General features: G+C 36.1%; 1 protein-coding gene across 2 annotated transcripts in view; it reads left to right on the plus strand.

The window, feature by feature from the left end:
- The window catches only part of DACH2 (dachshund family transcription factor 2), a 561,059-nt gene that overhangs the window by 527,290 nt on the left and 18,394 nt on the right, over positions 1-15,375 (plus strand). For both annotated transcript variants that reach the window (XM_066357066.1, XM_066357067.1), the window contains 2 exons: positions 9,139-9,287; positions 9,411-9,558. In XM_066357066.1, coding sequence (XP_066213163.1) covers positions 9,139-9,287; positions 9,411-9,558 — 297 coding nt within the window. The remainder of the gene's footprint in view (positions 1-9,138; positions 9,288-9,410; positions 9,559-15,375) is intronic.

Below are 15,375 nucleotides of genomic sequence, written 5' to 3' on the forward strand. Positions count from 1 at the left end.
GCTCCTCCCCTCCTTCTCTCTCTCTCTCTCTCTCTCTCTCTCTCCCCTCTAAAATGAATAAATAAATAAATAAAATAATTAAAAAACATTTAAAATTATATATTCAGGTACAGTCTCTTCTTTATTAATACAAATAAATAATGGGATCAATATGATGATTAAAAAAATCTTACCTCAAACCTTAAGTTGAACAGTCTACATCTTTAAAGTTATTATAAGTGCTATGGTCTGAGGATAGTTACTTTTCTAGATAATGAGGAGACAGCAGTGGGAAAGTAAAAAACAGACAAAACTTCATGCTTTCATGTACAGTCTATTATGATGAGATGAAATATGTAATGGACACTAAATAATTAAATTATATGGTATATTAAATGATGATAAATTTTATAAGAAAACGAATATTGTAAGTAAAGGGGCGGGAATAGGGATGCAGTTGCAATGTTAAATAGGATGTTCAGTATAACTCTCAGTAATAAGGCTGATATTTGAGCAAAAAATTGAAATTGGGGACCCAGAATTATATGCAGCAGAACTCTAAAACATACCTTACAAAGTACTGTATTAGTTCTAAAATTATTGATTTAGCCTTATTGTCTTATTAAGTTAAGGTTATTAAAGTCTCTAATAGAAGTTCAGTGGAGAGAGGGAAGCTAGTTAAGTGTCCATTCATTGAGATCTTCCTATATAGCTCTGGAACAGGTGTTTTTAACCGTATTTACATCCGAACTAGAGAACTCTTTGTTGGGGATGGAAGAGGGGGTAGGGGATCTCTGTCCTCTATTCCTATATGCCAGTAGCACACACTCTCATCTCCTCAGTTTTGACAGTGTTTCTAGTCATTGCCAGATGTCCTCTAGGCTGTGAAGTTACCCCTAATTGAGAATCACTGACATTGACTTAAGAAGTTTTTTTTCAGACTTTTGATAATTGAGAAAGCCCCTTTTAGGGTAAAGCCAGGTGCAGGTTCCCATTAGATTCGAGCAGATGATAAAGAAACAGTGGAGCCAAAAAATGGTGGTTCATTCCTTTATTATTAAAGTCTCGCACTGGCCGATGAGCACCAAACACTTCCCTCTTCATTCATTCAGATCTCCCAAAGCCCGGACACATTATCCGGTTCTACAACCAAGAGAATATTCTCTGGTTTCTCCTAGAATCAAAGGCTTCACCAGTCTCAGTGGAGCTCACAAAGCCCCTCAGCTCTGGTTGCCCATCTGCACACCTTCTCTCTCTCTGCACAAACTCTGCTGTCACTCTCCAAACATGGCTTCCTCTCTGTGAAACTAGTTTCTCTCTCTCCTCCTTTCAAAACCTTTCTGGCGTGAAAACCCCTCCTTGCACACATTAGCAAAGCAATGGCCCTTCCCAAGCAGGAAGGTAATTTGCAATTTCACTGATCATCATTTACCTAGAAAATAATTTTTCCAAAAATGTCCTTTCACAAGGAGTTAATAGATACTTAGTTAGTCAAATATATTCCCTTCTTCCACACCTGGGAATTTTCAATTACCATTTAATTTATATAGAAAACACTTATACTTTGGGTCAGGTATTATTCTACAAAATTTGCAAATAGTAGCTCATTAATCTTTAGAACAACCCTATAATAATCAGTTTTATTATTAAGAGACACAGGAAGGTTAAGTAACCGACCCAGGGCTTGAAAATCATAAAGCAGGGATTCCAACTTAAGCAGCTAAGCTCCAGCATATTTTTCTCTTCATCACTGTGCTCAGCTGCCTAAATTAGCATGTAACATATAATAATACTTAGCATTAGCATTGTAAAGGCTCTGAGATGTTCGGTTTCAATAGATTTAGCAAATTAAATAGGAAAGACTAGAAAACAGTAGACCTAGTGAAATTTTCATTTCAATTTCAGATAAAGAATCTTTTAAAAATTTATTTTATTTTACTTTACTTTACTTTATTTTATTTTATGTCATTTTTAGTATGAGAATGTCCCATGGAATATTTTGGACATACCTATGTTAAAAAGTTATTTGCTGTTTATCTGAAATTCAAATTTCATTGGCACCCTGTAATGTATCCACCAAACTTTGCTTTAAGGAAAACTGTCTTATACTGTTGAATCCAGTTTTTTTTTTAAACACTGGTTTAAACAAGGAATATATTCTTCTTGGCACACCTATATCCTGGGAAAGTTTCATGGGCCTTCATTTTAAGGCCAGTGGGAATACTTTTTAGCTAGAATAGTTTGAGTGTTTCCTCCAGACCACAGTGTTCTCTCCTTTTTTTAACTCTTAGAGGCACTTGACAATCTATGTTACATGATTTTCCACTTAATTTTCCACTTCTGTAACTTGTTGACTTTTTCTTCCCAAAATAATGTGTCATTTCCTTAATGACAGGGACTGGGTATCACATGTCTTCCAAACCCTCATGGATATATTTGTTATCAACATGATATTTTCTCTGAAAGTTGATTCATTTCTAAGTCATAATTCATAAAGGAGCTTGTTTTGCCAAATTGCTAACAGAAGGATCTGGAGCAAAAACCATGACTGGTTTTTGAAGGGTTCTATCTCATGTGCTCAGGCCGGTAACTCTTTATTCCTTTGCTATTAGCTTTCCATTTTAATTTATCAGCATCATTTATTATTTTGTCTCCCTAAAGATATGTAAGAATTTTGGAATCAAGTTTTTCTTTTCCACATTTGATGATGGCAACACTTGAGTCATTGTTCAACTCAGACCATAAACACTTCCTTATATTCATGCAGGTCAGATCATTACCCAGCACTTAGTTATTTTGTTGTTGTTACTGTTCCTCAATTGGGAAGAGGGAAACAGGTGTCTTACTTGTGCTGAATGTAATCCTCATGACACCAACAAAGAAGAGTCCCTTGGGCCAGCTGTATTTAGGGGAAAGCTTTCAAATCAAATAATGAAACATAAATTATTTGTTAAAGAATAAAAACTAATGACCTGATTAGGTGACTGCATTTTTCCACTGCTGAGTGAGTCAGCAGCATTCAGTTTCTATTTCTCCATCACAAGCCTCCCAACCTAGAAGAAAGAAGAAAGACTTAACCCCTGAAAAAGTAAGTAAATAAGCACTGGCGTTATGGAGAAAATCTCTAATAGCCTTGTCTTTAATTTTTAGGGGGACTTTTCCATCCTGAGCATTTACTATATGCTTATCTCATATTTTCTTCAAATTCAGTTGTTACCAACTTTTGTATGTTCTCATCTGGAATCTAAGCAAGAAGTTAAAGTTAGCATTGGCCCAGCAGCTCAGTAGGTTAAAATGTCATCCTGATATGACAAGGTTGTGGGTTTGATCCTTGGTGGGCACATACAAGAGTCAACCTGTGAGTACATGAATGAGCAGAACAACAAATAGATGTCTTGCTCTTTCTGTCTCTTAAAAGAAAATTAAAAAGGAATTTAAAATTAACAAATTATTTTCTAAATGGGTTCCCCAGTTCTGTTACAAAGTGTGGCAGATTTAACCAACTCAGCAAAAGCAGTCTCCACTTTGCTTCAATAAATTAAGAGGTTGTGCATGTCCTCAGTTAGATAGCATTTATCCTCTTTATCTTTTAGTTTATATCACTACATCATATGTGTTGATAAAGGTTTTAATATATACATTTCAAATGCCAATCTTTTAAATCAAAATCTCAGCTAAAACCCTTTCTCCGTAGGTTACAAAGAGATGTGCTTATTTAACTAACAAACCGTGTTTCTAGAACTTGTCCCTGTTCAATTTCATTGTCAGTTAGAATTTCTGATGCCTACCTAATAAAGTCTCACAAAAGTGCATCTAATCAAATTCCGAGCAAAATGTAGATATCATTCAGATGTGAAGACCTATCAAGACTAAAATAGATTTCTAACATATTTATCATTCATTTTGTAGCATGTGATTTGAATCCAAAAATAAAAATTAGACAAATGGTTTGACTGTTCTCACTCATGTACCCTGAAGCATAATATACTTGTACTAGTTTTGGGCGATTATGGACCTTAACATGCAATGTGACCTTGGTCTAAAAAACCACATTTGGTTAGCACAGAAACTTAATCATAAGAAGTCATAAGTAGAATCCTTCTTCTTTACTGCCCTTTTCTAGGACTAGGAAATATATTTCTTGTGGGACAGGTAGGATATGAACAATGGGCCAAGTAGAGTCCAGGGTTATCTCGTCTCTGTGAAATCTGCTGCTGAAAATCGATGTGACCTCTGCTATACTGCCATCCCAATTCCCACCCTCTGTGTCCTATTTGTCTTTGGGTAGAAGCTTAGATTTGTGTGCTGTCTCAAAGTGTCTCTCCTGGGCCAGATTATCAAAATGAATCATTGCCTACATACCTCTTATATTTCTATTTATTTTCCTGGTGTTGACTAGGTCTGATGAAATATGATTCTTTTGCATTTGATCCTCACTGCAGCAAGCAGCACCTAATTCAGTTGTGTCTACCTCTTTAAAAAAGAGTAATACTATTTTGAAACTTCAATTGACTGTACAGCAGCACAAACGATGGACCGTGCAACCTGACTTCATAGACAGTAGTCATTTTCCTTTCAGCCAATTCAGTGGCATTTCTTTCATCTCCAAATAGAAGACTTCTGACGATTTTAATGTGGCTATAACTTTGTTTTGTGCATACTGAATGTATAGCTTTCTTTTTCAAGTTTCTTGTTTGTAGAATGTTCCTCAGATTGTTACCACTGAGTTAAATGTGTGTGAAGCGAAGTACATAACAAGGAATCCATTAATTTTAAGAACTCTGCCACTAATACAAAATATTTATCCAGGGGAAACATTATATTATTTCTAAATCAACAGAAAGTCAATGTTCTAACTTTGTAACAGTTAACTTTTTAAGAATAGATCTTCCAGGCTACATAAAATTTTACTTTAAAATGTAAAAACATCAATAAAAAGGAAAAAATAAACCTCTTCAGTTGTTATTAATATTGATGGAGCATTATGAAGTCACTTTATCCATTCAGTACACTCAGGTGCAGAAGACAAAATACTACATAAATGTAGATGTCAAACAATACAAATAAAACATAATATTGCATGGTTAGTTATTGGGAAGTGCACTTTAGCAACATTAGAGCTGTTGCTTAAGACATATTTTAAGATTTAGTTTTTTTGTGAGGTATTTCAACTGTTTAAATATTGTACTTGAAATAGATCACAGAATTTGTGATAATGTGCTCATTTCCTTTGAAGTACTTTTCCTCTTTCAAAACTGTCATGGATAGAAAGGGAGGAAGGAAAAAGGGAGGGAAGGAAGGGAAGCAAGCAAGCATGCAGGAAAGAAAAGAAAGAGAGGGGCCTGGCCTGTGGTGGCGCAGTGGATAAAATGTTGACCTAGAATGCGAGCTCTCCCGTTAGAAACCCGAGGTTTCCCCCGTCAAGATGCATATCGGAGATGATCCTTCCTGCTTCTTCCTCCCATCTAAAATAAATAAATAAATCTAAAATAAAATGAAATAGGAGAGAGGGGAAGGAGGAAGCGAAGGGGAGAGAAATGTTCTATAAAAGTTACGGTTACTTTTACAAGAAGAGAGTTGTAGAAAACACATGCATCATATATTTATGATCAAAATATTATTTTTAAGACTTACTAGGAAAACATTCCTGAGAATATATTCATTATGTCTTCCTGTATTAAAAGAAAATGAACATGCTAACTTATGCATTTTGTTGAATTATTTAAGACAGATAAACAAATACAGTGTGTCCGTAAAGTCATGGTGCACTTTTGACCAGTCACAGGAAAGCAACAAAAGATGATAGAAATGTGAAATCTACACCAAATAAAAGGAAAACCCTCCCAGTTTCTGTAGGATGATGTGGCAGCATGTGCACATGCACAGATGATGACATAACACCGTGTATACAGCGGAGCAGCCCACGGCCATGCCAGTTGAGATGTGGACAGTATAGAGGAAAGTTCAGTGTGTTCTGTGGCTCGCTAAATTCTAATCCATGACCAAAGTGCAACATGAATATTGGCGCGTTTATAACGAAGCGCCAACACATAGGAATAACATTACTTGGTGGGATAAGCAGTTGAAGGAAACCAGCAGTTTGGTGGAGAAACTCTGTTCTGGCAGGCCATCAGCCAGTGACGAGTCTGTAGAGGTTATACGGGAGAGCTAACTGAGGAGCCCTAAAAATCTGTGCGTGAGCCCACATCAAACTGAACTGAATAGGTATGAAACTGGGAGAGTTTTCCTTTTATTTGGTGCAGAGTTCACATTTCTGTTGTCTTTTGTTGCTTTCCCGTGACCGGTTGAAAGTGCACCATGACTTTATGGACACACTGTACTCTTTTTATCATTTTGGGTTTAAAGAATGTGAAGCTTTAGTGAAAATAATTTTGATTCTCTAACGTTTGATTGCTTAATGTTTTTATCCCTGTAAGTTTTAGAAAATTGAAAGTTGTAAAGATGATCTCTATTAGGAGCATTTTATTCAGAGATACATTGTCCCATCTCGCAGAGGTTCTCACAATTCTGTGCCAGAGCTTTCCACATAAGAAATCCCACAACAAACCATGATGACTGTGGAGTCAATGGGGTTCAAGACTCTGCATACCATATATATATAATATAATATATATATGGTGTGTGTATGTGTGTGTGTGTGTGTGTATATATATATATATAATACTTGCAATTGAAAAATGAGATTTGACTGTTTGACAAATCCAAATCCGTATTCCCTACAGGAACAAAAACCAGTAGCTAGATTTTATTTCCAAACCATGTGAAAATTGGTTAGGTCTAGATTCAAGTCTTGTTTTTCTTTTACTTTTTATCTCCTTTTTCCTTATATTAATCTCATAACATACAGAGTTACCGAAAATTTTTCTGACCAGAGACAAGTATATGTTTTAAACTTTGCTTATGCTCGCTCAGTTACTGAAATAAAGAGACAGTGGTGAGTTGAGTAATTTTGTTTGAGCTGCTGTCATTCATTCCATCATGCAGTGTTGTTGAAGCCATTAAGAATAGCAGGTTTTGGCCTGACCAAGTGGTCGCACAGTGGATAGAGTGTCGTCTGGGATGCTGAGGGCCTTGGTTTGAAAACATGAGGTCACTGGCTTGACCTCGGGCACACCAGCTTGAGCACAGGGTCGCTGACTTGAGCGTGGAAACATACACATGAACCCATGGTCGCTGTCTTGAGCCTAAGGTCGCTGGCCTGAGCAAGGGGTCACTGGCTTGGCTGAAGCCCCCTGGTAAAGGCACATATGAAAAGCAATCAATGAACAACTAAGGTGCTGCAACTGTGTATTGATGCTTCTCATCTCTTTTCCTGTCTGTCTGTCCCTAACCCCTCTCTCTTCTTAAAATAAATAAATAAATAAATAAAAATAAAAGAAACAGAGTTTGGTTGGTTATATTCCTAGAGTACCTCTTTGTATCAGTTTCCTTTCACATATGTCAAAAAAGCCCTATTCTTAGTTGCAGAGGAAACATTGCTTCTGGTTCATTCATCTCACATAAAATATTTTAAACCAGAATTCAAGTAGCTAGCTAAGTATTTGGCTTCTCAAAGTAAGAGGAGATTCGTCTCATAATTAAATATATCTATACAAAAACCAATTTTAAACATCTTATTAGACAAAAATTCTATTTTTATGTCTGTATCTAAGATTAGGAGAAAATCACATTAAAATAAAGAGCATGTGGGAGAACCTAAAAAATAAAATACAACTTGGGATTTTACAAAACATGACTTTTTTTCATGAAGAATATTATTTAGAATAAAAGATAACAGTAAAATCAAACCAAATGCTCATCCACTAGTGAATGATTAAACAAAAAAGCCGTGTCTGCACAATGAAATATTTTTCAGGAATACAAAAATAGAGCAACAATTCATGCTACAGCACATATGCACCTCAAAAGTGTTAGGTTGTACTTGACACCTCCTTGACTATTTTGTAACTGCCAATCTGTACTTCTCAATCCCTTCACCTGTTTTACCAAGTAAAGAACAAGACAAAAGCATTATGCTAATTGAAAGAAGTCATTCACAAAAGACCACAAATTGTATGATTCTATTTATATGAAATATCCAGATCAGGCAATTCTAAAGTAAAAAAAACAGGAAGTAGATTAATGGTTGCTAAGGTCTAGGGCCTGAAAAGAGATTAGCTGTAAATGAACATGAGGGGTATTTTGGGCGTGATTGAGATGTTGTTCTAAAATAAGATTTGGGGTGATGGTTGCACAATTCTGTAAATTTACTAGAAATCATTGAAGCATACCTTTAAAGTAGGTGGATTTTACTATATATAAATTATCCCTTAATAAAGTTGGTAAAAGAATAAAGATAAATAAATGATAGGTAGATGATACATAGATAGATGATAGATAGATAGATAGATAGATGATAGATTTGAACAGAAAATTTTTAAAAAGTTTATATTCTACTAGGAAGTTATCTGACCATTTAATTTATGGGTATTAATAAATATATCTAATTTGTTTCTCTAAATTTCATGACACTTTAGCAGTAAGTGTTGCTTTGTTTCCATTGATTCTTTATTGAAACATTTATTTTGAAAAATTAGAGGGAGCTGGAGAATGAATATGACTTCCAATTAAAAATTTTATCATTTCATTTTAGAAACAAAATCTTTTCTTTCTTTTTTTTTTTTTTTTTTTTTTTGAGACAGAGAGCAGGGGACAGACAGGGGAAGACAAGAAGGGAGAGAGATGAGAAGCATCAACTCATAGTTGCAGGACCTTAGTTGTTCATTGATTGCTTTCTTATATGTGCCTTGACGGGTGCAGGGACTTCTGCCGAGCCAGTGTCCCCTTACTCAAGCCAGTGACCTTGGGCTCAAGCCCCAGAGACCTGGAGCTCAAGCCCGTGACCATGAAGTCATGTCCATGATTCCACACTCAGGCTAGTGACCTCATGCTCAAGTTGATGAGACCGCACTCAACCCAGCAACCTCGGGGTTTTGAACCTGGGTCCTCAGTATCTCAGGTTGATGCTGTATCCTCTGCAACACGGCTTGGTCAGGTGAAACAAAATATTTGTAGTTACCATTAGAGGTGAAGAAAACATAGTAAAGCATTGACTAGTTAATTTATGAATCTTCTGATGTTAATTTTGTTTTTTTGCAGAAGAGTTACCTGTTCAAATCCCAATGATTAAGTCACCATTGGACAAGCTCCAGCTGGCTCCTGGGCAGGCATTTCCTCCTGGATTCCCTGGACCATTCATTTTTGCTGATAACCTGTCCTCTGTGGAAACTCTGTTGACCAACATTCAGGTCAACAATATTTCTATAAACAAAATAAATGTAATACAAGACATTAGCACCTACATAAATTATGTCATATTTGAGAAATAAAACAGATCAGATGAACCGCATCCATTTGCTGTCCTTTGACAGGGTCTGCTGAAAGTGGCTTTGGATAATGCTCGCATCCAGGAGAAGCAGATTCAACAAGAAAAAAAGGACCTGCGAATGGAGCTCTTTAGAGAAAGAGAAGTTAGAGAAAACCTTGAAAGACAACTTGCAGTTGAGCTTCAAAGCAGAAGTAAGTGTAACAAGGTCAATCATGGAGTGCATTTTGTGTTGGTGACATTTTCAATAGCAATAGAAATATTCACAGTGAGAGCTTTCAAATGCTGAAAACATAGCAAGCTAAAAATCAAATATTGTGTGTAATTCACAAGGTAAGATATTTAGCCTACTTCTTCTTGTAATAAAAATAATAAATTAGATCAGCATATCAGTCCACTGCCAATTTGGAAACATGAGTATTCTTTCTTGTCTTTATATAATTTTATAAAATATATCTGGATATAGATAATCTAAGAAATCTTTATATATATATATATATATATATATATATATATATATATATATATATATATATATATGAAATGCTTAGTGTTTGCCAAGTGTAGTGCTAGATTCTGGAAATATAAAATAAATAAAACTCAGTTTCTGTACTTGAGAGATTTACATTTTAGAGGGTTAACACAACCAGCCAGTTGATCTAAAGACAAAGTAGAAGAACAGCAATGATATGGTTATATTGTTAGTTCAGCTTGGCGGTGGTAAGCAAGTAGACAGTTGAGGAAGCCTTTCTGATGCTGACTTCTGAACATAAATCCTAAAGAAAGTGCATGAGAGTTCCTTAGTTATTTAGACACTCTAGACAGAAGTATCAATGATCATAGGCATGGAGACAAGAAGACTCAGACATGAGCAACTATATATAATTTGTTATAGCAGTGGACTTGAGTTTCATGAAGTGAATGGTGGAAGATGATGCAGAAACGTGGAGGTAGAAGCTAAATTATGAAGGTAATTTTAAGCCATGCAAAAGATGAACTTGGACATTGTCCTGTAAATGATGCAGTGTATTAAAAGATGAGCAAGGGGATGATCTGGTATGAATACAGTCATATAGAGAACTCCAGTGTTGGCAATAAGGTAGAGGGGGCTTGGAGTAAGACTAGGAATAATGAAACTGTATAGAAGGCTTTTCTATCATCCAGGTAATGGTGGTGAGAACTGAACTAGGGTATGACAGGAGAGTGGAATGATATTGTTTACCTATAGAATTGACTTTCCAACTATGGGTAGATATTTAATTATCTACAAGTATAGATCATGAGATTAGTTAATATCAAAACCAGAGGGGAAAAAAAAACTTCACTTTAACCAATAATTTCCTCCTCTTCCTTATATTTACCATAAAATACTAAACAGCAGCCAAACCATGATTGTGAACTTCAGCTTTAATCCCTTCCTTGTTAACTATTCAATGGATGGACCAGAAAGCAAATATTAAGTAAAAGAGTGAGAAGGATAGGCAAAGACAGGGAGAGAAAATCTGCATACAATCCAGACATCGCCCCTAAACAAGGAAGAATGAGTCTAGATGAGTTAAATCCACTCATTGTATACTATTCCGAAGTAGCATATTATATTCTGAAATTTGTGTCAAATAAATGAAAACTCACTATTTATTTATTGAGAAAGAGAGAGTGAGAGACACAGAGAGAGAGAGAGAAACAGGGACAGACAGACAGGAAGGAAGAGAGATGAAAAGCATCAACTCATAGTTGTGGTACCTAAGCTGTTCATTGCTTGTTTTCTCATATGTATCATGACTGGGGGACTCCAGCTAAGCCAGTGACTTATTGTTCAAGCCAATGACCTTGATCTCAAGCCAACAACCTTGAACTTCAAGCCAGCGACCTTTGAGCTCAAGCTAGTGACCATGCGGTCATGTCCATGATCCCACACTCAAGCCAGTGACTCCGCTCTCAAGCCAGATGAGCCTGCGCTCAAGCTGGCGACCTTGGGGTTTTGAACCTGGGTCCTCAGTGTCCCAGGCTGATGCTCTATCCACTGTGCCAATGCCTAGTCAGGCAAAAAGTTAACTATTTTTCTTAAGGCCTAAGACTCATTGGTGCAGTATAAAATAGAAAATCAGTCATTGCGTTTAAGAAGAATTAAACCTCATCTTTTTACCTAGCCAAAGATATTAAATACTACTTAAGCCAAAGTTAAGTTGTATTTTTAAGAAAGTTTGGAGAAATTAGCTTCTTTCTAGTATTTAGTATTCAAAATAGACTTATGATTAGCATCATAAAAACACATTTCTTTAGTAGGGAAAATTTTAGACTAAAGGACCAACTTGATCATATGTTAAGTAGAATAACATTCTCAAATTGACTTATGAAATCTACTACATGTAAGAAATTGACTTCTAACTTTTAGGAATCTACTGATTTCTCTTTACTAACTTCTCATAGACTCTTCAGGTATATCTATATAATTGATCTCATATCTGTTTTCTTTTTAAAAGTCCTAGACATGGTAGATATAATATTGTATCTATTATCAAATTTACTCTAAAGTATTTTAATTTACTAAATTTAGCATTTATGAAAATATTACAATATCAGTACTGCTACTATCATCATGATTGTTGCAGCTGCTATGACTACTTGCTAATGCAGGGGTCCCCAAACTATGGCCCGCTGACCACATGCGGCCCCCTGAGGCCATTTATCCGGCCCCCGCTGCACTTCCGGAAGGGGCACTTCTTTCATTGGTGGTCAAGGAGAGGAGCACATTGACCATCTCATTAGCCAAAAGCAGGCCCATAGTTCCCATTGAAATACTGGTCAGTTTGTTGATTTAAATTTACGTGTTCTTTTTTTTAAAATATTGTATCTGTTTCTGTTTTGATTTTTACTTTAAAATAAGATATGTGCAGTGTGCATAGTGATTTGTTCATAGTTTTGTTTTTTTTTATAGTCTGGCCCTCCAACGGTCTGAGGGACAGTGAACTGGCCCCCTGTGTAAAAAGTTTAGGGACCCCTGTACTAATGTGTCTCAACTGCCTACTATGCTATAATGGCTTTATGATGTCAGTGTCTTGTTGATCTCAGTGGCATGGCATAATTTTCAGTCACATGAGCATGGTGCTCCATGAATGTTTCTTACAGTTTGTACACCCTCCTCTTTTGTTTGAGTCTTGAATGTTGTCGGCCTTTTCATGGGTTGAGTTAACCATCGGGCTGCCTGAATTACCACTAAGTGTCACCACCAGATGCGGCAGATGCTATCCTGGTTCTTCATCCTGTCTCTGTAGCTCTGTATTGAGACCTCACACTCCTGGGGAGAGGGAGTTTTGCAGCCAAGATATTCCTTTCACTTCTCAGCTATAGCACGTGGGTTTGGGGGGAAACCCTTTCTGTGTCTCTGTCCTTCTCACTAGTCTCTGTGTGCTTCTTATGTAAGTCTTTGGTTATGATATTTTAGTTTAATTGGCCTTCAGTTGTTTGTTCAGGATGATGGATCTATAATTTAGCTGTAAATATGGTTTGGTGCTGGTAGCAAGTGCATGTAGTCTCCACATATTCTGCAGCAGCCTTAGAATCCTGTTTATATTATATTAAATGTAATATGCTGTGAAATTGTTTATGATATATGAAATCATACATTTCAAGGGAATCAACATATAGAATATTTTATTTGTTTGTTTATTTACCAGAGAGGCAGGAAGAGAGAGAGAGACAGGAACATCAAGCTGATCCTGTATGAGCCCTGACCAGGGAGCCAGGAAAATGGTCCAACCAATCAAGCTATCTGGCCTGGGTTTTATTTATTGATTGATTTTTAGAGCGACAGAGAATGGAAGGGAGAGAGATGGGAGGGAGAGGGAAGCACTTATTTGTTGTTTCACTCAGTCATGCATTCATTGGTTGCTTCCTGTGTGTGCCCAGATGAGGGGTTCAAATCCACAACCTTGTTTTTGGATGATGCTCTTATTGACTGAATTAACTGGCCAGTACATAGAATATTTTTGAACCAATAATTTTACTGGAAGCAAAATTTTATTTCATAAGAATATTGTTGTACATTAATTTGAATAAATGAAATTTCTGCTTTAAATAATGTGTTAAATGCTTTATTTGAATGATGATAATTAAGTGTAATTACAATGGTAATTATTTTTATGTTTAACCTTATAGTCTTTCATCGGAAATAATAGAAACCACACAATCTCAGTGTCTTTGTTCCATGATTTCCATTTTGTTATTATCTAAGAACTCTGAATTTTTGTCTCAAGTAAACATGAATTCAACTAGGTAACCTTCTCTCTTCAAGTTATAGAAGGTCATTTACATGAAAAGACATTAAATTGAGAGATAAATACAATTGAAACTCAAATTACCATCATATTCAGTTCACACACAATATATTGATTGTACGTGAATACTTTTAACATTTATAATTTCATACAATACATAATTTTGCTTAATGTTCCTTGAAAATATTCCTATTGCCTTAATGTCAATATCTTAATTCTTCAAAACTGATTTACAAAGAATATAAAGGTTGATCTGCTTAGAACCTTTCTCTGAACCAGTACATAGCTGGAATCCAATAATTTCACTTGAGAAATTATCACAGATTTCAAAGTTTCAAAGTTCAGAAACTATTATACATTAGGGAAATTGAAGATTAAGATTCTATAAACTGTTAATAATTTTAGACTGTAATAAATAATATAAAAAGAATGTATTTGAAAAACAGGAACTGTAGCCCAGCAGTTGCAGATTCAGGGAGCAGTTGAAGTTGTGTTCTTTTGATACAGGAGGAAGGCTATAATTTGTAGTGGGAGCCTGATCAGGTGGGGCACAGTGGATAGCGCATCAGAATTGGATGTGAAGGACCCTTTTTCAAAATCCTGAAGTTGCCAGCTTCAGCGTGGGTTCTTCCAGTTTGGGCACGGGCTCACCAACTTGAGCGCAGGGTCGCTGGCTTGAGTGTGGGATCGTAGACATGACCCCATGGTCACTGGCTTGAACACAAGGTTGCTGGCTTGAGCAAGGGGTCACTCGCTCTGCTGTAGCCCCACCAGTCAAGGCACATATGAGAAAGCAATCAATGAGCAATTAAGGTGCCGCAACAAAGAATTGATGCTTGTCATCTCTCTCCCTTCCTGTCTGTCTGTCCCTATCTGTCCCTCTCTCTGACTCTGTCTCTGTAAAAAAAAAAAAATAGTGGGAGTTCCTGCCCAGGTTGTCAATTAGCTCTGTTTTATGTAAATGAGGCATGCTAATTATGAAGTTCTCATCCTCATCTGTGGTGGCAGGTTTCAGTCTTAAAAGAACAGACTAAACCAAGATTTCCTTCAGTGGTTGACTCAGAGGTGTAAATAGCTGGGCACAGTGCAGGCAGCCGAATTCAGTCTGAGGCTCTTCCTGGTAGAGACTGTGTGAGGAGCCTCTGTACATAAATGGCTGCTGGTGCTTATTATGCATAAAATCTGGGTCTTTTATTGATCGAGTGGAGTACATTTTATGAGATTAATTTCTTCTTGGGATTCACATCAAGTGATTCTTTCTTCTTGAAGTCCCCAACATAAAACCTTGAGAACTGAGGTATACTGTAGTTGTTCTTTAACACTTTATTATGTTTTCTGCTTACAAAAAAAAAAAATGTGTTTTTACAGGTTGCTTAATAGAATCATTACTAAAAGTTATTCTCTTTAAAATGGATGGATGGATGGATAGATAGATAGATAGATGATAGATAGATAGATAGATAGATAGATAGATAGATAGATAAGGAGCTAGGGAGATAGATATATGCCTGAACAATTGGTAACATCTCAGGAAAATATGCTTGAAACTGTAACTTTGAAGAGACATACCATGTTTTGCAACCCAATAGATTTCTCCTTTTTACATTTTAAAATATGAATAGCAATATGCTGATGAATAATAAGAATATCTTTCTTAAAAGATTATAAAATAGTGCTGCTTGACCTGTGCTGGTGCAGTAGATAAAGCGTTGACCTGGAATGCTGAGGTCACCA

This window comes from Saccopteryx leptura, chromosome X (genome assembly GCF_036850995.1).
Source record: "Saccopteryx leptura isolate mSacLep1 chromosome X, mSacLep1_pri_phased_curated, whole genome shotgun sequence".
Classification (NCBI taxonomy): domain Eukaryota; kingdom Metazoa; phylum Chordata; class Mammalia; order Chiroptera; family Emballonuridae; genus Saccopteryx; species Saccopteryx leptura.